This window comes from Sycon ciliatum, chromosome 1, assembly GCF_964019385.1.
Source record: "Sycon ciliatum chromosome 1, ocSycCili1.1, whole genome shotgun sequence".
NCBI lineage: Eukaryota > Metazoa > Porifera > Calcarea > Leucosolenida > Sycettidae > Sycon > Sycon ciliatum.
The window spans coordinates 67,317,537-67,344,725 of NC_088643.1; the positions used below are offsets into that span (position 1 = coordinate 67,317,537).

The window sequence follows — 27,189 nt, forward strand, 5'->3', positions numbered from 1 at the left end:
TTCGCGAATTGTCGTTATATCCGCAGTCGTTATCAGCAAAGTTGACTGTACAGTTTAGCAAGTAAAATTCAAGCCAAAGTACACTTTGACGGGGTCTTTCAGAGCCGATTTTGATGACATCATGCCAATGTGCTAGGGAGAACGTGGTTGCAAGACGGCTACGTCGAGTGCACTTCTGTGTAGCAAGTATAACATTGGTCCACTGATATCACTCAACACAACTGCGTGTGCTTGTCTACCTGCTTCTCCTCTCGTGCATATGTCGCTGGATCATGGGTGCAGGCTATTGGGAGTGTGGAACCAGTACTGTGAATACACCGTGGCATGTGCAGGCTTAACCCTTTGTTAATTAACTCAGAGTGTGCAATCACTCGTACACCTGTAGGTAGCGACTCCCTTGTATAGCCCCTGCAAAAACTAAGATGCTTCATCAAGGATACCAAGACTGCAAGAGTACATAACCGGGGGGGGGGGGGGGGGTTATGACTGTACTCTTGCGGATACATACAGCTAAAAGGTTGACCCAGGAGTCATGATAGTGCATAGCCAACGGGACAAGAAACCGCCATGTTCTGACTTGCAACTATGATCTTTTCCACTGCCACTGTGCGTTATTACAAGCCGCAGCCAACTGTATTTGCACCTACATGTACTTGGTCTGGATACTGATATGTGCACCAAACATATGATTACCGGTACACCTGATGCAAAGCTCGGCCACCGGCTGATGAATGCTAAATGCAGAAATGATTCAAATGAGCAGTATATTGATTCCACTTTTAAACTGAATGCTTTTCAAAAATGATCAAAAAATACTAGTGCTTTTGCTTGAACGGGGCATGGTTCTGTTTCGTTTGTTAACCCGTGACATGGTGACATGGTGCTCTAATCAATAAAACATAACTCATACTGTAACATGCCTATAATACACACGCACACACACATACACACACACACACACACATACACGCACACACACACACATACACACACACACACATACACGCACACACATACACACACACGCACAGAAGCAAACACGCCCGCATGCATCCACGCACACACTCTCTCTCTCTCTCTCTCTCACACACACACACACACACACACACACACACACACTCGGGTAACTAGTGCATGCGAGGAATATGGATGTGTTCAAGAGTTGCGGTAAATCTTCTTAGCGCGTGTGTTCGCGTGCTGTATGCGCTCGTCGTTCATCTCCGCCTTGTCGTTGATACGATCGAGCTGCACATTCTGTCGCTCGAGCTCATTGCCCATATCCATGGCCATGTTCTTCAGATTGCTGACCGCGTTGCTCACAAGGTCCATGTTCTCGTCCATCTCGTCCTCGCGTGCATCATTGGTGATCCGCTGGATGTTGCCACCTTGCGACTGCTGCGCCCCGCTGCCACGGCCAGAGCCACTGGGTCCACCAGACCTTGGCTGGCTGGACACCACCTCGTCCTCTTTCTCGTACGCCCCTCCAGAGAATGCCTTGCCATAGCGCGGGTCTCTCTCGATGCTGCGCGTGCGACCACAAGGGCATAAACACAGTCCGCAGCACTTCTCCATTTGCGTCAGGTTCCGCTCAGCCTTCTTCATGTCAGCATTGATATTGTCCAGACCCGTCTCGACGCGATCCAGCTGCTCGCCCTGCGCATCCAGCTCCTCCAGCGTCTTCACGCCGACCTCCTGCGTCTCCTGGGTCAGCGCCACCATACGACGTGTCGACTCCAGCGTCTCGTCCGTCAAGCGATTCGACTTGTACTGGATGTTCTCCAGCTCGCGTCTTGCACGATCGTCCTCGCTAGCGTACGCCATGGTCGTCGTCGATTCAGCTCCTTTCAAGTAGTCACGGCACTGCTCCGTCAGCCCTCAACTAATACTCCTTTCCTAGTCCGGAGGGCCTCGTCACTTACCTCCTTGTACAGCAGCGGAAACTGGAGGAGCAATTGTTATTTTCGTCCAAAGCAAAGTCTAAAAAATGCTTCGCTGCTCGTCCACTGACCGAGCTTATTATTAGTGCAATGCTTGCGCGCTGCGTCAGATCAGGTGCACCACCTCACGAGCCCGCAACGGAAATCAGCTGCATGCAGTGACTGTCGAACGCCCACTATCTGGCCGGGTCATACTCTTGCTAACTGCCAAAACTGGCCATAGACTATGCATAGCACTAGTATGAGTATGGTGCAGACTGTAGTATGAGTATGACTGAGTGTCACTATCACTGATAGTGATAGTCCAACGCCACAGTCCTTTTTATCCGCGATCTCAAGCGTAGATCTACTCGAGTCGTAGGATCTACCCGACTGAGGCGGCGCACCTGGTTAGCACTGGGACACATCTGGAGTACAGAACTGCGAGGACCGCTATGCTATCGTTGTATCATAATTACATTGTACTTTCTGTGTAGCCTGTAGCCTAGTAGTAGTACTATTAGTGTTGGTCTACAAATCAATTATGGTCAACCGGTGCTAACACGATCTAGTGACATCTACATAACGATGCCATTGGGGTAACCGAGGCAGTGACTCCAATGCCACAGTACAAGCAATTCTAGCCTACAATACAATGCATTGTATAAGTAGCATTGCTCGTGGAATGGGCATTGCTGTGATTGTGACACACATACATGCAATCATTGTCAGTGTGATGGGAAGTGTACTACAGTCATCATGTACAGGACAGTTATGTTGTAGACTGCATGAGGCGGAGCCCAAAGCCTAGCTCATAACTAGTACATGTCAAGTAGAACCTGCAATTATGTAGATGACATTCAACAGCCTACATCCTCGGCCTTTGCATACCTGCACGAGTGCCATAAGCTGATCCACTTGGTACTAGCACCAAGGATTTGGGTAATGTTGCGATGTTGCAACTACATGTACAGTGAAACCTCGTTGGGAAGAACACTTAGTACCATTCACCATTTGAAATAGGAAGAACACTGATAAGACAAATGTTGTTAAGAAGAACTAGTATTCGTAACTCCATTGCCGGGATAAATCACTGTGTATCCACTGGGTATAACATAGGGATAAGAAGAACCGTCCCGTTATTGCAAACAAATATCATCGGTCCCTTGATGTTCGTCCTAAAGAGGTTTGACTGTACATGTACATGTATGTACTTGAACACTACAATACACATTGTCATGTAGCAGTCTAAGAAAGTGCATTGTACATGTACATTTCAGGGCCCTAGCACCCCATCCCGCTGGACCTTATTTCGAAAAAGTTTATCCACCCAATTCATGCAAAACGGGGGGGGGGGGTTGTCGTGAACAAAGCCAAAGTCATCAGTTTCTGGTCAAGTATCCCATTGGCTGGACCACCTCAAATCCCTGTGCTATGCCCTGTAGCACTATAGGCCGTAGTCATATCTCACTCAACTTACAATTGCATGTATGAGTTTAGTACGCTGCGAGGTAGGGATACGCAGGGCTCCTTATTGCTTCTGAAACTGCCAGCACTCTGATCTAGGTGAGAGGGGAATGGAGGGCCAGCCGGCAGGAGAGGGATATATCAAAGTATTGTGTGACTGAGTGTCAAAATGATGTACATGACTGTACTGACAGCAGGTGGGACTCCTTGTATTGCTAGCCGGGTTAAGTTTCACTGAGGGGTCTGCCAGTAAGTGATTCCGGATACTACCTGAACCATTGCAGCCATAGCCGTCCCACGCGGCATGCAATAGCCGTCAAGGTTGCATGAGCAGTATGGCCTTTGTAAGTACTTGTAGTTGCACCATGCGGCTTGCATTTTACATACTAGTAGCACCATGCATTCCAAGCCGCTATTTCCTGGGCTGGCTGCAGCACCATGCTACTATTGCGGGCATGCATGGCATGAACTGAGTCACTCCAATTTCAAAGGAAGTCTGATGCTGTCAGGCTAGAAGTGACCCAAGTCACTGCTAGCTGCAATCATGGATTCTTATCAATAATAATACCATCATGACTTACCAGCCTGGCTCAGAAGAAATTTTAAACAGCATGCCCAGCAAAACCAGTCTCCTCCATAAACCTTGATGTCACTGTTTCAAAATCGACAGTCAATAGTCCAGACTTCAACACACACATACATGTACACACACACACACACCACACACACACACACACACACACATACACCACACACACACACACACACACACACACACACACACACACACACACACACACACACACACACATACACCACACACACACACACACACACACACACACACACACACACACACACACACACACACACACACACACACACACACACATACACACACACACACACACACACACACACACACACACACACACACACACACACACACATATATATATATATATATACGTGACACACGCATGCACGCATGCATGCACACACACACACACACACACACACACACACACACACACACACACACACACACACAGGGCTGTCAAACCAACTTTGAATATGGCGGCAAAAAATGGATTGAACATAAGGCAGCCCAAATAGCCCTACCTGGGGCATAAGGTGACACACACTGCGATGACAGGAATCATAACAACTTTTAAAACTGCCCTCAGTATTTATGTTTCAAGTGTCAGCAAAGTGCCTGTCCTTCCAGGATAATAGAGGCACCAGGTTCTCCAGAACAAACAATGACATGATGGCCTACAATCATGTAGCTACCTCTAGGAATCATGAGTACTGTACTATAAGTAAGTATAACTGATATTACCCAAGCCCAATCTACTTTAGTCAGCTAGTACTGACTGCGGACAATAGTTATAGTCTGATGGTATATAGGCCGGACTAGTCACAGTCCTGACTAATCAGCCCAGGGCTTTCATGTAATACAAAGTATTTTATCAGCACCTGGACACGGTTGACACCACTTCAACTCGATTAGTTGAACCATAGCCATGGGGACTTCCCCTTCTGGTCTGCACTCACATGAAGTGGTACGGGTACCGTGGTTGACAGCACAAAGTCCACAATACAACACTAAGACTAGTAGTACATGTACATGTAGTAGTATTGTAATTAATTATTTAGCCCGCTGTGAAGAACAGGTGATCAGTGTAAGCCGTATGCATGTTCAATGGAGGTCATTTGATGTATAAAAAGTCATGTAGAACCTGATAAGGATATCCTGGGGTGTCCCACCAAAAGCAAGCAGTACCCAAGCTAATACACATTATTATACCAGGGAGTAGTAGTAGTAGTAGTACATGTACATGTACATCAGTGTACAACGGTGTACAGCACCGTCGGCTACCCACACTGCATCCTGGTTATGTTGTAGGTGCCCTAGCTATAGCTAGGTCTCACTCAGTCATTTAGTGAGTACAATGTATATACATACAATGATACAGGCTCTACAGTACTGGGGGTGGGGAGAAGGGGCCTAGGTAATGACTAATGGTGCAGCCTACGGTACAGAAGAACTATACTTCAGTACTAATCCCGTGGCAATGAATGAGGCATGATTACTGAGGAGATGATGACCCCCGCATGCACCATATGCAGCTTCCTTCTTGTACCGGCTTTAGACTATTAGAGCCCTGACTTTTTGCCACTGCTCCCTTTGTCCCAGGCTCCCCAGTCACAGTCCCTATTTCACAGTATCCCCGGCACTGGGCCAGGCTCAGCGGCATGCCCAGTAATAGCCCCATTTTACTGATTCCTGGGGCTCCTCAATACAGCCCCCCCCCCCCTTCGCTGAGTCGCAAACTCTCACCCTGAGTCACAGCCCCCCCCCCTCCCCTCGTCATGAATGCCCATAGAGTGTCCCTGCACTGTGGCTATGATCTGTCCTGGGCCCAGGACTTAGCCTACACGACATCACAAACTACAAGTATCAAGTGTCTGATAACCGAGCTCATTGAGAGCTTATTTACTCTTGGCATCATACTGTATAGGGTGCACTGAGCAAGAGTGTGTGACCCCCAGTGCATGATACAGTGCTCCCAAAGTGGAGTTGCACGGTCAAGTTGGGAGGTAATGACTCTTGGCGCAAGACACAACCGTGTTTTCAAATTCATATGGCGCTGTGATTGGTCTGGGGTCTCTATGAAGGGAGCAGAGACAAAAAAGGAGCTGAACGAGGAGCTACCATTATCTGGAACTGTGAGAAATCGGAACTGGGATAGAACAGTCGCCCACTGAGACTGAACTATGGTTGCCTCGCCAGAACCAGGGGAGTCAAGACTCTGAAGGAAGCAGCGGCAGGAGAAGGGATGTTGAAATTGTGAGATTGATTTTTTAAGTATCCCCGGGCTTACTACATATACATGTAGTAAATCATGAATCCATTGGATCCAGTCAACCCTCTTCCCAGGGTTGCTTGGATCCAAATCCTATGGATCTGGATCTGCATCTGGATCCGACCGAACAATCATAGCCCATCACACCTGAAACCCGAGCCTGAGGTTGTTACGGTATTTTACGACTTCTTGCCTGAACCCCCTCAAAACTCTGACTGTGTGACCTAACTTTAGTACACCTGTGGCACAGTGTACAGTACGGTGATGATCAGGGAGTCATACAAAATTGGGTTACACGATCGGGGCCGACTCATCCCTGGTAGCAATTGTTTTAAGTCAAATGTGAATACAGGGCTGGGCCCGTCAGAATTAATGGATCAAATACATGTACATTGTAATAGGCCCCTTGTCACACGGACTTTGGGGGTGGGACAGGCATGGAAGGGGGTCCGGGGTCCTCCACGGTAGGGGTCAGCGCGTAATGCTCGGCTTTTCACTATTTAATGATAGCTTGCATACCGTCCTACCGGTAGGACCCAAGAAATCGAGCTGCAAAAGTGCTTTTGGTTGAGAAATTTTTTGAAATAATTGTTGAGATGAGGTCTTTGTCAGGCAAAGTAATGGCGCAAAATGCAAGGCTATGTCCAGTGCATTGCGTATGCGCAATTTTATCGATTGCCAAAATAAAAATAAAAATAAATAAATTCGACGGGTTCGCGTACCGGGCAGGTCAAGAACAAGGAGTCGTGCAACTCCCTGGTCAAGAACCACCTTTCCGCTTCCGTGGGACGCCACCACCCCATGATCAGGCGTCAGATGCGGCTCCTTAACGGTGGGGGAGGATAGATCAGATCCACCAACCATAAGCCAAAGGCCTCAATCCCATTTGCCACATCCATGTATTACTCATGCCAGGCCACGAGTTCCCAATTAACTGTGGGTCGCAGCACGGTTGGAAAAATCCTTCCGCTTCCAAGCAGGACTTGAACCTGGTACCTCTCGTTTCTCGATCATGGTCTTAGACCAACCCACTGTGCCTGATTGCCAAAATGGCCGCACATAATCCTGTCGGTGCGCTAGCAACTCTGTCCAAAGTGAATTTTGACCATGGCACATCAATTGTGGTGAGGTCCTAATGTTTTTATCAGCTTGCCAAGGCTGTGGAATGCATTATTCCATACTCCGTTTCCATGGTTACCATGGGTTGTTACCATGGAATTTTGTAGTATGCCTCGTGCGATCACGTCTAAATTTGTGGACTCCTTCATTAGCCCCTTAGCAACAGTTCAAGTTTTAGGTCAATGTTAGAACAGAGGCCATGCAGCATGTCTGTGTATGATGGTCCCACCGGTAGGTCCTACCGGTAGGACCGAGGTCTATGCAAGCTATCATTAATGCTTTACATAATGCTTTTGTAATGCCCTAAAAAGAAGCAAATAATGCTTACATAATGCTCGGGGATAGTTTAAAATAGTTAAAAGACACATCAAACATGATTATCATCAAACATGATTATGGAACATGACATTCGAAAGATATGCGGAATCGTAATACAGTGTATTACTAATAATAATTCTAAATCACCAGGAAGAAGCTCGGTTTTTCACTATTTAATTCTGTACACAGTGCTTTTGTTATGCCCTGAAAAGAAGCATATAATGCCCTATAATGCCTCGAAATTTAAAATCCCATATAATGCAGTGCTCAATACAATGGTAGCATTAATCTTGCATAGACCTCGGTCCTACCGGTTGGACCTACCGGTAGGACCATCATACACAGACATGCTGCATGTCCTCTGTTCTAACATTGACCTAAAAATTGACCCTTAATTAACTAAAAAAAAACGCATTTTTGTAGTTGACGAGTGTGGTTGCGAGTTTTTTACGTCTGACGTCTTGCTCCCCCAACCGGGAGCATGGCGTCCATTGACTTCGGAATTTTGGATAGTGAAGGCTTGGAGTCACTGGCAAAGGCCAATAACGTCAAGTGGGCCGGCCTGAGCCGGGTGCAATTGGTTGGCGCCCTGAGGGGAAAGTTGCAACCACTGGACGATCAGATCGACACACACAGGGTCACAAAGCAGGCAGGCGGATGTGAATGTACCAGTACTGATGCTACTGCGCTAACGAAGATGATGGTTGACCTGATGGAGACGGTCCGAAACCTGGTAGCAGAAGTTTCCGACCTACGAAAAATCTCTCTCGAAAAGGAGAAAAGAAAAGATGCCGCAATTGCAGAACTCAGGGAGGAGCTTCGCGCCCTGACACAACATCACCAGCCCATCGATGCCTCTAATCGCGCCCTCGACAGCCACCAGGATGAGTACTCGTACCGAGCAGCTACAAACATTCCCGCCACGGGTGTACCAGTACCCGCATCCGCACCAACAGGGCTTGAAACCGCAGCTCTGGGCGAGACGTACGCTAGTCGTACCTTCTCTACACCACGAACAAGCAACGCCAGTCGTACTACTGACAAGCCTGTCAGCACCAAGTACGACTGGTCGATCGTACGTGAAGCCGCCAACCGCCACAGGAAGCCCGCAGATCTGCGTGGAGGTAAGAAAATAACACGCAGAGTTGTATTCGTTGGGGGCATCAATATCAACTGCAGTGCTGATGATCTTGTTGCGTACTGTAGAAAGAAGAATGTGGAAGTTACTGGCTGTAAACTGATCCCCTCCAGAACAGTGTATGGCACGTTGTACGCACATCTGACAGTTGCTGAGCATGACGAAAGAAATGTTCTGGAAAACGATTTCTGGCCCGAGCATGTAACAGCACGAGAATGGAAGTTCAAGAACCCACCCCTCCCCAAGAAATCATAAACTGTGATGTTGAATCCACACGCACCCATCTTTTTTCCCACTAGGACCACATCGACACCATCATCTAACAGTGTGTCAGGGCAACTGAACCCAGATGCACCTACCTTCACTCTCCCATCACCATACGATACCTCAGCCTTCATACCAAACAAACATCCCCATCATATGCGGCTAGCCACAACCAATGCTTGCAGCTGGTATCCAAAGGCCGATGAAATTAATAACATAGTTGGTACTTCAGACATGGACATATTAGGCATCACCGAAACCTGGCTAACTCAGAAAATTCCTAACTCTGTATTATTGCCAACTGCCGCTTTTGACATAGTGCGAAGAGACCGCCCATCTCATGTCGCTCTGCGTGGCGGTGGTGTTGCTTTCTTACTCCGACCAGGACTCGCCTACGTCAGACGAGCAGACCTCGAGCCTGCCAACACCAACCTTGAAATCCTATGCATTCAACTTAAAAATGGCCACAAAGATGTCTATATTTTCTGCTGTTATCGGCCACCAAGGCAGGATCATTCAACCTTCCTCTCTGGCTTGCGTGAGTCCATCTCTTCCATTACGGACACTACGGCTTCCATTATCATCCTCGGTGACTTTAATGCTCGGCACAACGAATGGTATAGGCAGGACCCGAACACTGCTGCTGGAAGATGCCTTGTCGAACTGCTGGATGATACCGTTTTACACAACTTGTACGCGACCGCCCAACACGTTTCTCCGCCGCAGGTCAGAGCTCTTCTCTCCTTGACCTTGTTCTTTGTAACCAACCATTCCTCATCCACAACCTCACCACACTTCCCGCTGTTTCTGATCACTGTCCTGTGGTATTTGATCTCGCAATACAGACTCGTTCCCAGCAACCAGTGCACTCTGATTTGCTCGTGAACAACTATGCAGCCACAGACTGGCCCGCACTTAAAATAACCACCTTTGGGGCCTCCCTCTTCTCGCTGCTGTACAAGAAGCCAGTAGTACAGATGAAGCATGGGTCTCCTGGCGAACACTAGTTGACACAGCCATATTATCTTTTGTTCCGAAGGTTCGAAAACGAACAAATCGTTATGGAAAGCCTTGGTTCACCTCTGTGCACCATCGCCTCCGTCAACGTCGAGATCGACTATTTGCTGCAGCAAAACGTGTCAATACCCCTGAGTGCTGGGCTGCTTATCGCATTTCAAGGAACTGCCTCGTCGCTGCCATCCGTAAAGCTAAACGTCACTTCTACGACCAGATGTCAGAAGGCCTTCATGCAGATCGAGGATCTTATGACTGGTGGAAGAGAGTCAAGAAAATGTGCCACATCAATTGTCCTCACACCGCTATGCCTGATATACAAGGAGTCGATACCTTAGCGGTTACCGACTCTGAGAAAGCGAACATCTTCTGTCAACAGTTCGCCAAGAATAGTCAAGCTACACCGTCGTCGGATGCAGATCATCGTGATCTCGCCTGTAGTGTAATGAGTAGCATCATGACAGAACTCTATCCCTAGGCATATCAATGTCTGTCTCCAGGTTTCTCCTTCCTACTCCCTACACTCACTCGCATTGATCTAACGTGTGTACTCGTATAAGAACCGCAGCCTGCCTGCTGTACCATTGACTCATGCATTCATGTATCGCTGCACTTGCTGGCTGCGCATCACTAACCCTTCCCCTTCTCACGGCTGTCCGCGGCTGACCAGATTACAATATGGCGTCGTTCCACCGGGTTTTAGAGAAGTTTTGGAAACTCGATGCGAATCGGTAAATTATTGTGAATAGTAACAAAACCAAGTTGGTTTTCAGTATGATTCGACACAAAAAACGCAAACAGTTGAAGATCGTTTGAAAATTTGAAAGAGGAGCATGATCTAGTGCTCCAAATGTTTTTCTTTGGAGCGTTGGAAATACAAACACGAAGACAGACATTGCTGTCACCGCGCTGTCTTCTTACCTGTTTACGAGGAGACTGAACCTTGGTCCTCGGCTTTCCTCTTCTGTGGACGAGGAGCCAGCGTACTGGCTTCTTTGGTGGTTGTTAGCAGATGCTGCTTGGCGACAACTTTCAGCCTGGCGAGGTCTCCTGGTATGTTTTTATAGATGGCGTTGAGGGTGTTGAGACTGGCGTGCAAGCTCTCTGCCCCTTGCTCCGCGAGCAGGCCCAGACCAACGTCAAGTTTCCTGATGAGCGGCACCGTATGATTCTCTAACAGGTGAAGTTTCGGCGTGATGTTTCCAAGTCGCCGTGCCACAACGTGTCGTCTGCACATACTCAAGAAACGCCGAACTTCAGACTCCAGCTGATCCATCTCGTCTGCTGAAACTGCCTGGCTGTGACTGAAGATAGCTCGACAAGAAGCGTAGCTGTTCATCAGATTCTCGTGTAAAGATGCTATTGTTTGGGCCTCCTCCGCCAGGACTGGACACCTGGACGTGAGGACTGGTACGTGAGCATGGCTGATGGCAGTGACCACGGTGGGCTTCAAGGCTTGGTGGACGTGATTGCCGATGAAAGCACCACCGTGGTACACTTGACGTTCGTTCTTGTGGTGTTGGAGAACAGGCTCCACAGAGGCTACGCATGGGCCACTGAAGTCCTTACTGCGGCATAGCTTGGCGATTTCGTCCTTCAAGGCGTCGACAGTCGAAGTGTGTTGCTGGGTCTTCGTAACTGCTGCCGTGCCTGAATGCCATGTCAAGCTTTCAGGCAATCGTGCCTGTCACTCTCATTGAGGATGTCGAGGAAGTGCACGACAACAGCGACAAGGTCTGGAAAAAATACAGTGGCAGCCATGGAGACATCGCCATTCCGCTTCGACATCGGCAGCTCTGTAGCGGTGTAGCTGGGCAGCGTCTTCGTGATGAACTCTCGTATAGAACGCTCAGACTCCGACTTTACTCCGAAGACCTTGAGCCACTGCCGCAGCTTCCTCAATTGGCTCCATGGCAGTCGGAGGTCTGCCTGAGCTCCTCCTGTGCAGCTGATGAGAGCCGCTTCAGCCCAGCAATCATTTGCACTCGAGCTCCATCCGATCCACCACAAACGGACTCTGCAATTCGGGTCAGCTCAGCAGCGCGGCGTTTGAGTGTTGAGGCAGACGCATCGGTTGACGGTACACTGCACTCTGGTGTTAGCTGGTAAACTTGCGGTTTGCCCCTGCCTCCTTCGCCAGTTTTCACCTCCAGCCTGCCACCCTCTGCCCTAGCCGTGACCAGACGTGCAGTGAGGTTGGTTGCCACATTGCCCTTCAACTTCGACGGAGAAGCACTGAGAACCTCAGCCACTGTTGACGATGGGCGCACAGAGCGGATAGGTGTCATGCTCGGCGGCGGGCTACGTGCTGTGCTACATGATGGCGTCTCTGCGGGATTGAACAGGCACATGTTGACATGACGTTGCAAGTCATGCAGCGGCACGACTTCAGGACATCCACGTGGCGATGGCTCATGGAAGTCGCAGTGTATGGACTGGCTGCTGACAAGCCTGGTTAGACTAATGCTGGGCGTGCGCATCGATGATGCAGCCATGTCAGCGCTGCAAGACTTGCATGTGTTATTCGTGCTGAGCCATTTGCTTATGCACTCTGCACAACTCGGATCATTGCAGCATGCTGTTTCCAGGATACCGTCTGCGGTATTCTGACAAATGATGCAAATTTGCACCGCATTTCTGTCTAAAAATCTGTCCCTGTCAAGCGGCAGTGTTGCACGATGTTGTCGCGCTGCTCTTGATTGTATGCATTCTGCACTGATATCTAGACCACTTACACTGCTGGTGGCTGAGTGTGTAGGTGATCCATCATCGCTCTGGTGGCTGGGTGCTGCCAGGAGTGCGGCACCTCGCAATGCTGTGTTCGGTTTTGCATGGTGCGCGGTTGCGCCCCTTTTCTTCTGGCTTGCACACACAGAGCAGTTTGTGCGATGGCGTGGCTCCCATTTGGTGACAGGTCCACAGCCACCTCCACAATGTTCTGCCTATCTACTGGCTCTCTTTAGGGCTCGCTCGCACAGAATACAGATGTATGGTGGGTGGATGTCTGAGCAATCTTTCGAGATATCATTGCCATGTACATATTTCAGCAGATCACTATATTTTTCCACACTATATCTGGTAGACTGCTGGAAACAGGAAAACTTTCTGCCACCGACTCTGCAGACTTCTTGCAGTAGCGATTTATGCTCATCCATGATCACTCTACGTCCTCACAACAACTGGAGAGTAACACAATTGCAGTTACGATCCAGTAAGTGTGGGAAATACCAAAAGTTTGGGAATATTGCAAACGCAAGTCACACGGAATTGATGCACGTCACGGAACGAAATTTTCTACAGCACCAGAACGGACACTTACCTACCCGATTCCAAATTATCTAAACGATACTCAAATCTGGTGATACTATTTGGGGCACAAACGTTGGCTCAAATTCTGCACGACGAACGTCCCAGGAGAGGAAAACAAACGTCCTCCAGAGACAAGGAAACAAATCGAAGCAGTGGTCGCGCGGCATGTACGCGGAGCTGAGGGAAAGGCAAAGCCGAAAAATCGAAAACTCAGGGCAAACCAAGCTGATTGGAGACGAAAAGTGGCGAAGTCTGTGGAATACTTAGCTGTCTAAAGCAATTCCTGGACGAAAATCATGAATTTTTACGCGTTCTCGGCCGCCATATTAAATGGGCCAAAATCGCGCAAAAAAACAGCCGTGTTCTATGCCACAGTCCTCGCATGCACTGAACGCAGTACTCGGGTGCGCGTGCGTATTCATGTCTGAGTGCACTGCCCTCGGGCTCCATCTATACATGGCATCCCGTACTGGGCACGCTGCTTCCGGTCGCTGCTGTGTGCACGCAGCACCGCCGTCCATTCCGCTCTCGGTCTTCTTTACTCAGTGATTCCCGATTGGAACCACCTCTTCGTTTCTGCTCTCCTCACAGTTAGTTGTGCTTTTCCGTGTCCGATAATGTTCCCCCTTTTGCAATAAACAACCAGGCGAAACTACTCTAAGTAGCTACCGCTACATGGCGCAGTGAACAGGATCAGTGATAACAAATAACATTGATCCGCAACGAACCTGGTCTGCAACTTCAGGATCTAGGATGGCTCGCGTTCGACAACGCCGGCGATCGCGATAAATCTCAGGAAGTGGAGACGAAACTCTCGGCGTACGTCACGCCCGTGTCCAACGTCGTCCACGGACGAACGATGTTCGAACGCGACACACACTCTCGCCATCCGAGACCGTGGACGAGTCACTTCTGCATCGTCTCTACGGCGGCGCGGACAACGGCGACTTCAAGGACGCTCGCGATGGCCGCATCCGCGATCGCTTCACGACACACCACTGCAAGCCAACAGCTCACTGCAACGGCTCACTGCAACAGCTTACTGCAACGGCTTACTGCAACGGCTTACTGCAACGGCTTACTGCAACGGCTTACTGCAACGGCGTACTGCAACGGCTCACTGCAACGGCCCACTGCAACGGCTCACTGCAACAGCTTACTGCAACGGCTTACTGCAACGGCTTACTGCAACAGCTTACTGCAACGGCGTACTGCAACGGCTCACTGCAACGGCCCACTGCAACTGCAACAGCTTACTGCAACAGCTTACTGCAACAGCTCACTGCAACGGCTCACTGCAACAGCTTACTGCAACGGCTTACTGCAACGGCTTACTGCAACCTGCAACAGCTTACTGCAACGGCTTACTGCAACAGCTCACTGCAACGGCTCACTGCAACAGCTCACTGCAACCGCTTACTGTAACGGCTCACTGCAACGGCTCACTGCAACGGCTTACTGCAACGGCTTACTGCAACGGCTTACTGCAACCTGCAACGGCTTACTGCAACGGCTCACTGCAACGGCCCACTGCAACGGCTCACTGCAACGGCTCACTGCAACGGCTTACTGCAACGGCTTACTGCAACGGCTGACTGCAACAGCTTACTGCAACGGCTCACTGCAACACCTCACGGCTACTCCCGCCGCAGCCCGAAGCCACCAAGCGGTGGAGAAACTCCTGTGGCGAGCCAAAACGGCATGCCTGCAGCCGCCGAGCCCAACACAAGTGCCACCTCCACTACCTGTTCAAGTCGCACAGCCATTGCACCGGAGCGGCTCATCTCGACAATGTGAACATGGACCTGCAACTCTTTCCGTTAGGGGAGATGTGGTGTAATAAGTAACATCATGACAGAACTCTATCCCTGGGCATAGCATTGTCTGGGCCTGCAACTCTTTCCGTTAGGGGAGATGTAGTGTAATGAGTAGCATCATGACAGAACTCTATCCCTAGGCATATCAATGTCTGTCTCCAGGTTTCTCCTTCCTACTCCCTACACTCACTCGCATTGATCTAACGTGTGTACTCGTATAAGAACCGCAGCCTGCCTGCTGTACCATTGACTCATGCATTCATGTATCGCTGCACTTGCTGGCTGCGCATCACTAACCCTTCCCCTTCTATGCCACAGTCCTCGCATGCACTGAACGCAGTACTCGGGTGCGCGTGCGTATTCATGTCTGAGTGCACTGCCCTCGGGCTCCATCTATACATGGCATCCCGTACTGGGCACGCTGCTTCCGGTCGCTGCTGTGTGCACGCAGCACCGCCGTCCATTCCGCTCTCGGTCTTCTTTACTCAGTGATTCCCGATTGGAACCACCTCTTCGTTTCTGCTCTCCTCACAGTTAGTTGTGCTTTTCCGTGTCCGATAATGTTCCCCCTTTTGCAATAAACAACCAGGCGAAACTACTCTAAGTAGCTACCGCTACATGGCGCAGTGAACAGGATCAGTGATAACAAATAACATTGATCCGCAACGAACCTGGTCTGCAACTTCAGGATCTAGGATGGCTCGCGTTCGACAACGCCGGCGATCGCGATAAATCTCAGGAAGTGGAGACGAAACTCTCGGCGTACGTCACGCCCGTGTCCAACGTCGTCCACGGACGAACGATGTTCGAACGCGACACACACTCTCGCCATCCGAGACCGTGGACGAGTCACTTCTGCATCGTCTCTACGGCGGCGCGGACAACGGCGACTTCAAGGACGCTCGCGATGGCCGCATCCGCGATCGCTTCACGACACACCACTGCAAGCCAACAGCTCACTGCAACGGCTCACTGCAACAGCTTACTGCAACGGCTTACTGCAACGGCTTACTGCAACGGCTTACTGCAACGGCTTACTGCAACGGCGTACTGCAACGGCTCACTGCAACGGCCCACTGCAACGGCTCACTGCAACAGCTTACTGCAACGGCTTACTGCAACGGCTTACTGCAACAGCTTACTGCAACGGCGTACTGCAACGGCTCACTGCAACGGCCCACTGCAACTGCAACAGCTTACTGCAACAGCTTACTGCAACAGCTCACTGCAACGGCTCACTGCAACAGCTTACTGCAACGGCTTACTGCAACGGCTTACTGCAACCTGCAACAGCTTACTGCAACGGCTTACTGCAACAGCTCACTGCAACGGCTCACTGCAACAGCTCACTGCAACCGCTTACTGTAACGGCTCACTGCAACGGCTCACTGCAACGGCTTACTGCAACGGCTTACTGCAACGGCTTACTGCAACCTGCAACGGCTTACTGCAACGGCTCACTGCAACGGCCCACTGCAACGGCTCACTGCAACGGCTCACTGCAACGGCTTACTGCAACGGCTTACTGCAACGGCTGACTGCAACAGCTTACTGCAACGGCTCACTGCAACACCTCACGGCTACTCCCGCCGCAGCCCGAAGCCACCAAGCGGTGGAGAAACTCCTGTGGCGAGCCAAAACGGCATGCCTGCAGCCGCCGAGCCCAACACAAGTGCCACCTCCACTACCTGTTCAAGTCGCACAGCCATTGCACCGGAGCGGCTCATCTCGACAATGTGAACATGGACCTGCAACTCTTTCCGTTAGGGGAGATGTGGTGTAATAAGTAACATCATGACAGAACTCTATCCCTGGGCATAGCATTGTCTGGGCCTGCAACTCTTTCCGTTAGGGGAGATGTAGTGTAATGAGTAGCATCATGACAGAACTCTATCCCTAGGCATATCAATGTCTGTCTCCAGGTTTCTCCTTCCTACTCCCTACACTCACTCGCATTGATCTAACGTGTGTACTCGTATAAGAACCGCAGCCTGCCTGCTGTACCATTGACTCATGCATTCATGTATCGCTGCACTTGCTGGCTGCGCATCACTAACCCTTCCCCTTCTATGCCACAGTCCTCGCATGCACTGAACGCAGTACTCGGGTGCGCGTGCGTATTCATGTCTGAGTGCACTGCCCTCGGGCTCCATCTATACATGGCATCCCGTACTGGGCACGCTGCTTCCGGTCGCTGCTGTGTGCACGCAGCACCGCCGTCCATTCCGCTCTCGGTCTTCTTTACTCAGTGATTCCCGATTGGAACCACCTCTTCGTTTCTGCTCTCCTCACAGTTAGTTGTGCTTTTCCGTGTCCGATAATGTTCCCCCTTTTGCAATAAACAACCAGGCGAAACTACTCTAAGTAGCTACCGCTACATCGCCATGCCTTCTTCTTCGGAAACATTTGCCATCCGCCCTCTGTCTATCGTGGAAGTATTCAAGGCACTGTCGACCCTAAGTGTGCGAAAGTCTACAGCTGGCAGTCTTCCTAACAGGATCCTACGAGAGACAGCAGAAGTGCTCGCCCAATCCCTCACTGCTCTCTTTAACCGCTGCACCACTTACCGATCCCAACCCCTTGAGTGGAAAGTTGCAATCGTTACCCCAATTTACAAGGGTAAGGGAAGTCGCAATGACCCTGCTAACTACCGGCCGATATCTCTGCTGAATGGTGTGGCAAAATGCTACGAAGCGTTAATCAGCCGCCAGGTGTACGCGTTTGTAGCGAAACACAAACTACTGTCGCCGAAACAGTTCGGGTTTCGCCACCACCGAAGCACGGTTGACCAACTTGTGCATATCACATCAACTGTCAGCTCTGCATTTGATAACCGGGCCCAGTGTGATGCCGTCTTTCTCGATTTCTCGAAGGCATTTGATCGTACCAGCCATCGCCTCCTAGCCTCATGTCTGTCCGGTTGGTGTGCACCTGACTCATTCGCGTGGCTGATGGACTTCCTGGAAGGCCGATCGATGTCTGTGCGGGTCGGAACCTCCTTATCAACCCATATGTCGCTCACCGCTGGTGTGCCACAAGGCTCCCACCTAGGCCCTCTATTATTCAACCTTTCTATCAACTCCCTTCCCAGCATTCCCCAATCCAGCGATCTGACTCTGTTTGCGGATGATTCCAACATGGTCTGCGTTTCTCCGCCTACTGTCGTACCCGCCGCGCACACTGCCTCCCTGCAACTAGACCTTGATAGATGTGTGAACTGGTCCCATAAAGCTGAAGCAGTTTTCAATGCTAACAAATGTGTCCATGTTCCCTTTTGCAGACCTAAATCAAACCCACCTGATCCCAGGACCGTCACCATGGCCGGTACGTTACTGACCCAGCCCTCTTCCCACCGCCATCTGGGCATCATCCTCACTCCTTCACTCAATCTGTCCCCCCATATTCAACACATTACCAGCAAATTTCGAGGTCGGGTTTTTCTTTTAAACCACATGTCCAACTTCCTTCCTTTTCCTGCTGTGAATCTTTTGTATAAATGTTATGTTCGTCCCCTCCTTGAATATGCTGTTCCCGTTTGGATGTTTTCCGTTTCAGCCACCATGTCCACAACCCTTGATAAACTGCAGGCTACTGCTGCTAGAGCATACTTAAATAGTAAACTCAAGCGTCCGCCTGACTGGACGACTTCCAAAGAAGACCTCAATGTTCTGTCCTCTTGGGAATCGTTAGCATGGCGACGGCAGATTCTTGGCCTTGTCTATTTCCACCATGTATTCTACCAATACCCCTCCTTGTTGTCTCACTTCCAGCTACCCTCTTCCCAAAGCAGTCGTCACCCTTCATCCATAATTCTTCCTAAAGCTGGCACCTTCTTTCGTAAATCAACCCTTTTTTCTTTGAGTGTTGCCTGGAATAAACTTCCTGAAGATATTCGTTCACTCTCTACAACAGCGAAATTTAGTATTGCTGTTCGTCGGTATCATTCGCAATCTATGTTTTCTTTGAAAGGTATTCCTGACTTTTGTGTCTAGGCTAACCATATCTATGATAGTTTCAATAGTTTGTGTATATGTCAGTTATAGTAGTCCGCAATGCTGCTTTTCTAATTCTCATTATGATTAGCATGCAATGTACTACCCGAAGTACTGAATTTACTTCTTCTGTACTCTATATTCTAATGTATCTTCTACCTCTTCTCCCTTACGAACATACTTTCTCATTTTCCATACTTATATAGGAGACTCCCTTCGATAGGCATCTATTTGCCTCTGGAGGATCCGTGAAATAAAAATCAATCAATCAAAAATGTTGCTAAGGGGCTAATGAAGGAGTCTGCAAATTTTAGACGTGATCGCACAAGGCATACTGTAGTAGCTGGCCCTCGGAGACAATTTCACACACTCAACAAAGCACTCACTTTGTGGTTTCACGAATACTCGTTAGGACAGAATTATTAGTTACACACTCGGCAAGTAAAGATAAGAAGTGAAAGGAGCACAAGAAAAGAACAATGCAAGAAGACAAAACACGCGGCGAACGGCAGCCATGTTTTTAGGTCATCAACCAATGAGCAATCTATATAAACCGGTCGCCGACGAAATTCTAGAATATTCCAGAGCTGTGAACTGTGATTGGTTAATTATGCTAATGGTCTAGAACAATAACACTAGCAGCAGTCATACGGGTAAATACGGGTTTAGCCATCCACGACTCATACATTACTCACGAGCGACTCACGGAAAGGGTAATAACATGCAGATACAAAATACGCAAGGAGAGAAAAAATTAATGTAACTAACTGCCCATCTTGGGGTTTGAACCTAGGAATCTGTATCAACACAAGCTCTACAAATAAATACTCTTTTACTGCGAAAAATATACTTTCTATTAAAATGCAACTCCTACAATACTACGAAATTCCATGGTGACAGCCCATGGTAACCATGGAAACGGAGTATGGAATTATGCATTCCACTGCCTTGGCAAGCTAATAAAAACATTAGGCCGTGACCTCACCACAATTGATGTGCCATGGTCAAAATTCCCTTTGGACAGAGTTGCTAGCGCACCGGCAGGATTATGTGCAGCCAATTTGACATTCGATAAAATTGCGCATACGCAATGCACTGGACATAGCCTTGCATTTTGCGCCATTACTTTGCCTGACAAAGACCTGATCTCAACAATTGTTTCAAGATATTTCCCAACCAAAGGCACTTTTGCAGCTCGATTTCTTGGGTCCTACCGGTAGGACGGTATGCAAGCTATCAAATTTAACCGCTGACCCCTACTCCCCAGGGAAAAATTCAAAAATTGAAGCCAATTGCAAGCATTTCAGGGCATTCGGTACCATTCACTATATCTACAATAAAATACTTTTTGGAACACACCAAGAAGACACTACGATCAGGGACAAGGATTCTCGTTTGCGCTGAACTGTGATCATCACGCTTTGTTGCAGTGTGCTCCAAAAAAATAGTCGGCCGCAAAAGTGGGACAGCCTCAGCTGGCCGCCCCAGCTGCCCCGGCTGTGACGCCCTTGCCTGAATAAGTTCACACCGCAACCATGACCTTGAAGCAGAAAAAATGAGGATGAAAATTGAAAATTGGAAAGTCACTCCAGGGTTCGTACATAAATGGCATGGTGCAACGTATGTCCAGTGTGTATAATCAAGAGTACATTATGGGGTTGTGAACTATTGGTGTAATGTGTGCTATACGCGTACAAAATGATTGCTACTACCGTAAAATCCCGCCAGAGCGCCCCGTCTCTCCCATCCGCCCCTCCCTGACTTCGTGTCAGGGAAGTGATTGATTGTATCCTCGTATGACTCTGTGATGCCGTACTGTACTGCAGACACGTGCTCGACCCCGTTGGAAATGTACGCAACAGTAGTACAGTCGTCCCTCTCTAATCCGGCACTTGTTTATCCAGCACCCTTGCAAACCAGCACACCTTCTGGCAAAACGGATTTTTTCAGTTCATTTTCTACGCTTTAATCCGGCACTTGAATTCCGCCTCCGGCAGCGATTTTCTGCAACAAATCACTCAAACTGTACATAATTTGATTTTCTAATCCAGCAGTTGTACATCGCATACCGTACCGGTGCCAATATCCTATGCCAGTGCATAGGATATTCCCAAGTGTATGTTATAGACATGGCATGTCACAGACATGCATTCCACAAACTTGTGACAAAGTACTTGGATTGACACAGAAAATCCCTACATTTTGACGTACGACACAAACATGTACGTTACTAGGTGAGCTGGGTTGGAGGGCAGGATTTGATAATCCAGCACCCTTGTTTATCCGGCAGAAAATTCCGTTGCAAAAGGTGCCGGATTAGAGAGGGACGACTGTAGTAGTAAGGTGATGATTTCGTGTGAAGCTTTTGCGTTCAAAGTTTTATATTTCAATTGAGTGTTCTATTTTATTCCGAAATTGGGTTGTCTTTTTGCTTTGACTCTTACTTCATGGTGTTGTAAATAAAACCGTTCTCAAGTAGTAGTAGTAGTAGTAGTAGTAGTAGTAGTAGTAGTAGAAGTAGTAGTAGTAGTATTTATTTTTTTGTTAGGGAAATCCCTGCAGACGTTGCCGTCTTTTTACAGGGAACCCTAAGTGCTCTTTGCAGAGCGAAATGAAAGCGGATGGCTGATCAGCTTGGCGACACAACATAGGCAGAGAATCCCCCCCCCCCATCCTCTTGACCAGGGATCGCACAAACCCTGAGTTTTGACGAGTCTGTACGACCACTAGCTCTTGACCTTTGGTCGGTGTACGAGATGCACGAACAGTTTTCGTAGGGCGAGTACTTTTTCATGTAGTCTCGTACTGAATGCAGTAAGTAGGACTCGCCCATCCGCCCCTCCCCACCTGAAGCGTCGAGGAGGTAGGGGTGCTCTGGCGGGATTTTACAGTAGTATCCGCCAAACGTGCCTGTCCACACAGGTCTTCCCCTGCTCCAGTGGTAGGGTTGCTTGGATCGAAATTTGTTGGATCTGGATCGGGATTCGACCAAACAACAAATCGGATTATCCTAGTACACTGTATATGATCTGGATTCGACCAACGACCAGTCATAGCAAGAGTTCATAGCAAGGGTTATGAACTCTTGGGCTGTGTTTACATGAAGCGTTTCAACCCGGGTCGAGTTCGACCCGGGTCAGATTTCAACCCGCCATGTACTCAAAGTGAATGGCGCATTTACATGACGCATTGCGCTTGACCCGGGTTGAAATTTCGCAAGGGGAGGGTTGAAATCAACCCGGGTCAAGAAAATCGTACAAACGTACTTCTGTGCGTATCTCACGCCAGGTTTGAACAGCACTGCAGATGCAAATTTCGCGCGAACGGATTCACGTGACCATACAGGACTGTAGAAGTGGACTTTTGGCGGCATATCAGTATTTGACCCGGGTCAACTGTCTTCATGTAAACGCTCACCTCTTTTGTCTATCGTACAGACTTTCAACCCGGGCTGAACTCGACCCGGGTTGAAATTTCTCATGTAAACACAGCCTTGGTCATAGCCAGTGTCCGAGGCGCCCTATTGTTCCAGCATCAGCTTGTCCCGCGCCCTAATGTCCTACACCCAGTGTTCATGTTGAGCGCTACGACTGTCAGTACTCGTACACCTGTACGGTACACGCTCCTCAGCTAGTGTAGCTAGCTCAGTATCTGTGGTCAATAAGCGATCGATCAGCTTTGTCTGAAGGGCCAGGGTTTCCTTGTGCATGTGCCATGCGCCAGACAGCAGGGTCGTGTTTTCAGATTTTTGAGCTTCACCAAACTTATTACTTACTTGCGAGATAACTAATTCTAGCATTACCTTGTTCGCATCTGTTCACGAAATTTCCTTCAGCGATGAAAGCGTAATCTTCCTGCCATTTCTGTCCTAGATTGTCCATAAGTTCACCTGAAGGCATCAATCAATTTGCCGAAATATGCTCACGTAAAATCCATAGCTGAATAATTGCAGTTTCGACAATTTGTAGGGATAAATTAAGTTTGATTTAATATCCAATGGAGAGTGATTTGGAAGCTGAGGAAGCAGAAACAAGCTTACCAGAGGATGATGATTGGGCTGAGTTTGCTAGCCATGGCGCAGGTCCAACGCCTCCTGCCAGTGTAAATTCCTTCCCAGTGTGGCGAAAAGTCCTCAGTGACAGCTTTCCGAATAATGCTTGTGACTCAGACTCTTCAGTGCAGCACGTACCAATTTTAGCTAAGACAGAACTCCAGGAAGAATTCATGTGAGTTGTGTTGCAGCGTACGTGATCTCTTGTGTGTTTTCACTACTTTACCACTCGACCACCTCTCGTGGTGTCATGCCTATCAGTGTCGGTATTCTTATAGCACCTGGGTGCGTTGCATATTGCACTGAGCTACATACTCACGATGTGGTCTTACTAGTAGGTGAGACCTCGCAGTTATGCACGGTACATGCATGTCAACAGGTTTGCTGGGACCAGAAGACTTGCAGTTGTGGGAAATTGTCCATAGACGTATATACTGTGAAGCCTGTCTAAGACGACCGCTCAAGGGACCGTCAAAATGTAGTCTCTGATACCAGGTGGTCTCCTTATCCAGGGTCATTTGACTGGAAGTAGCATCCCTTGGTCCTGGTTGCCGTGGCCTTCTAGGACAGGCGGTCGCCTTATCCGAGTGGTCGCCTTGACAGGTTTTACTGCATACAACACATTACTTTCGGTCTTTAAATAATTTTTTTCCGGTAACCAGCACATATTCAAAATTTTGATTTGCTCCGAATTGCTCTGTGTATAGGCTGTGGACACTACCAAATGACCGTTTTAGACCGTGAAAGTTTCTGCCACAAACCAGTGCAATTCTTGGGGGCCGCACATACCGTAAAATCCCGCCAGAGCACCCCGTCTCTCCCATCCGCCCCTCCCTGAATTCTTGTCAGGGAAGTGATTGATTGTATCCTCGTATGGCTCTGTGATGCCGTACTGTATTGCAGACGCATGCTCGACCCCATTGGAAATGTACGCAACAGTGCCCAACCTCTTGACCAGGGATCGCACAAACCCTGAGTTTTGACGGGTCTGCACTACTCCTGGCTCTTGACCTTCGGTCGGTGTACGAGATGCATGAACAGTTTTCGTAGGGGAGTACTTTTTCTGTAGTACTGAGTGCGGCAAGTAGGACTCGCCCATCCGCCCCTCCCCACCTGAACCTACTCGAAGTGTCGAGGAGGTAGGGGTGCTGTGGCGGGATTTTACAGTAATTAATACTAATTATCAATCTTTTACGCGACTCGAATATGTTTCGCTGATGGGTGGGTGGCCGGTCAAGGGGAATTTCATTTTGAAAAATGTTGATAGCTGAAGTATATACACACAGCGAAATCTCAAAACTCAACAACATTGCAACCAAGCTGAAATAAATTGGTCCCATTTCTGAGGTGGTCTTGTGATGTATTTTGTCACATTTTGGTGTGTGTGCATTGGGGGGGGGGGGGGTGCTTTGTACTGTTATTTCTCAAATCAACACATTGTTATAGTGTGGTGAAGCCCACACCTTATCATGTCCCCTGCATGTTCCTCGCTTGCCTCTATGCAGTAAGCCAGGACATTTCATTGCACTTCACGATTCACACGCGCGCACACTCACTAAATGTTACGATTAGATGTGCTACGAGTAGAGGCTATCTGCATTGCCAGATTATAACCTAAAATATGTAGACAGAAGGAGTTTGTGGGGCAGCTAGTGTTATTTTGATTTCCCGCGTCCATTGCATAGTGAAGATGTAGTTCAGAGTTACCACCAGTTCCCAGTTCCTAGCTAGCGAGGTCAGCGGAGTTCAGTCCCATGTAAGCAGCTGTGTTTTAGGGGAGTTCAAGTGCTGTGGATACTACACTGTAGTATAGTAGCCCAAGGACAAGTACACCTACGTCAAGGAGTGTTTCTGAACACGGGTATGTTCCCCTACGTCAAGGAGTGTTTCTGAACACGGGTATGTTCCCCTATGTCAAGGAGTGTTTCTGAACACGGGTATGTCCCCGAACACAGACACGTACTAGCACTGAAAAGCAGTAAAAGAATGCCAGATTCGGTAACTATGATTGTAACTGACACGTAGGGTACATGATTACATGTACTTTTAGACCGTATTCAGCAGTCAATCACTCGTGTGACGTGTGTATTTTATCTTTATATGGAGTCCATACCATACTAAGAGGGATCGTCCATGTGCGGCAGGATACGGGATGGCAAGTAGCCTTTTATGGGTAATAGTTACTTTTGAAGTACATGTGTGGATACTGTCATCAAGAGTATGATTATGCTCCCAAGAGTGTGCAACTCCTGATACTATGGAGTTCGCCAACAGCGAAAACTCACATCACGTGGTGTAGTGTTCACGTTGTACGATTCCAGCCCGTTTTTAGCGAGCAGTGAAGTAAAAAAATGCACTCCCTGACGGAAACTCGCTGCGCGTATGCAACTCCCCAGCATGATCATTTCAGATATTCGCATTGCGTGCACGCTGTCCCTCATCGTACGCAGTACGAAACATACCCGAGGCACGTGATGTGAGTTTCGCCGTCGGAGACCCTGTATGTAGAGTTGCACACTCTTGGGAGCGTATACTCTTGGTATCATACATAATGTAGTGAGCCTTGCTCACTTTTCTGGCCGCATGTGGGTAGGGAAACAATATGTCCACATTCGTCACATGATCTTAAACTCGCAGACGAGGCGTTGGTACGACCTGCGGTGCTTGCACCTTCTGATTCTGTTGGTGCTGGCCGAAGCCATAGCTTGCTCTCTCCTTTTGCCATGTCACAGTGTTCCACCTCACCCCGCTCACGTATACATTGGAACACCATTGGCACATAACTGTTACAGTCGTCAACCTTGCCAATAGTGACCCTCAAGGGGCCATGAGAAAAAGTGTTGCCATTGGCGAAGTTAACAGTATACAGTCAAGTGGTTGCTTTATCTGAAGATAGTGTTGTTATTGGCGACGTTAATAAAAGGATACGATCAAGTAGTTGCTTGGTCTGAAGATAGGGTTGTTATTCGTGAGTTGTTATATCTGAGGTTGTTTTTCGCGAAGTTGACTGTATACACTTGCGCGAAAGTCACTCACACCTGCAGCAGTCTATATCAAACAATAATTTTCTTTGACTTGTTTGCAACACAATATTGTGAAGATATTATATATTGCACAACAGCGGGAGAGAGAGAAAGGAAAAGCTACTGAGTTATCAGCATAGCCCATAAAGAATATATCCAGTGTTTACCATAATAATATCATGGTATGTATTACCTAGGCTATATCAAACACATCCTTTGGACATAGTAGTCAGTGCCGTCTGATGATCTGTATGGGTGTGGTCAACTCAGGGCCACAATAAGACGGCTTGTTGCTCCCCAGCTATGTATGTGAGGCCACCACCATGCACCACCAGGTAACATGTGGTCACTATTGGCCCGTTGTATTTTCATTGAATCATTTCAAAGAAGTTTAACAGTCTGGCGAAGGTCTTTTCATGAAGCTCGCTTTTGCTGTTTTGTTTGTTTTGCTGACCAGGTCTTTGATTATGAAACGGGACTTTGAGCGAGAAACGAGCCTTCCGGGGCGATCTTCACTCTGGCAGGATCTTCTCCCGATGAGGAATTTTCTGACTGTATGTCAATGTTACTCGCATCTGTTCTCGATCTTATGACATTCTCTGTCTCTGCATCTTTTGCCTGTGTCTGTGTGTGTGTGTTTGGTGGTGGTGGTGTTTGTGTCTGACTGCCTGTCATTCCCTTGAGGGTCTGTACAGATGGACTGTTTGAACTTTGAATCATTGTTTTGTGTTTTTGCCAGACACCTATCTCTACTCCCATCTTTTCTTTTTCCCTGGTCTTTTTTGGTGTTCGTCGTGTTTCTACCGTGATTGATACAGTCACAGATGCTCCCTCCCAGCTATGAAGGTGTGAGCCTATTTACTAGTACCAAGTATGCTAATACAGGTGGAA

At 48.5% G+C, this 27,189-nt stretch overlaps 2 protein-coding genes across 2 annotated transcripts in view; one reads left to right on the forward strand and one right to left on the reverse strand.

Annotated features, from left to right (window-relative positions):
- Window positions 1-652: 652 nt before the first annotated feature.
- LOC135805015 (synaptosomal-associated protein 23-like) lies at window positions 653-2,121 on the reverse strand. The gene has a single exon (XM_065319000.1). It carries the CDS (start codon window positions 1,819-1,821, stop codon window positions 1,156-1,158), a length of 666 nt encoding a protein of 221 aa, XP_065175072.1. The 5' UTR covers window positions 1,822-2,121; the 3' UTR covers window positions 653-1,155.
- Window positions 2,122-22,921: 20,800 nt separating this feature from the next.
- The window catches only part of LOC135805016 (uncharacterized), a 12,079-nt gene continuing 7,811 nt past the window's right edge, over window positions 22,922-27,189 (forward strand). The window contains exons 1-2 of the mRNA XM_065319001.1: window positions 22,922-23,450; window positions 26,756-26,852. Of these exons, the coding sequence (XP_065175073.1) occupies window positions 23,221-23,450; window positions 26,756-26,852 (327 nt within the window). The 5' untranslated portion in view covers window positions 22,922-23,220. The remainder of the gene's footprint in view (window positions 23,451-26,755; window positions 26,853-27,189) is intronic.

Excerpts from the sequence above, each read along its gene's own strand:
- LOC135805015 (XM_065319000.1), bottom strand. The coding sequence starts at position 1,821 with ATGGCGTACGCTAGCGAGGACGATCGTGCAAGACGCGAGCTGGAGAAC.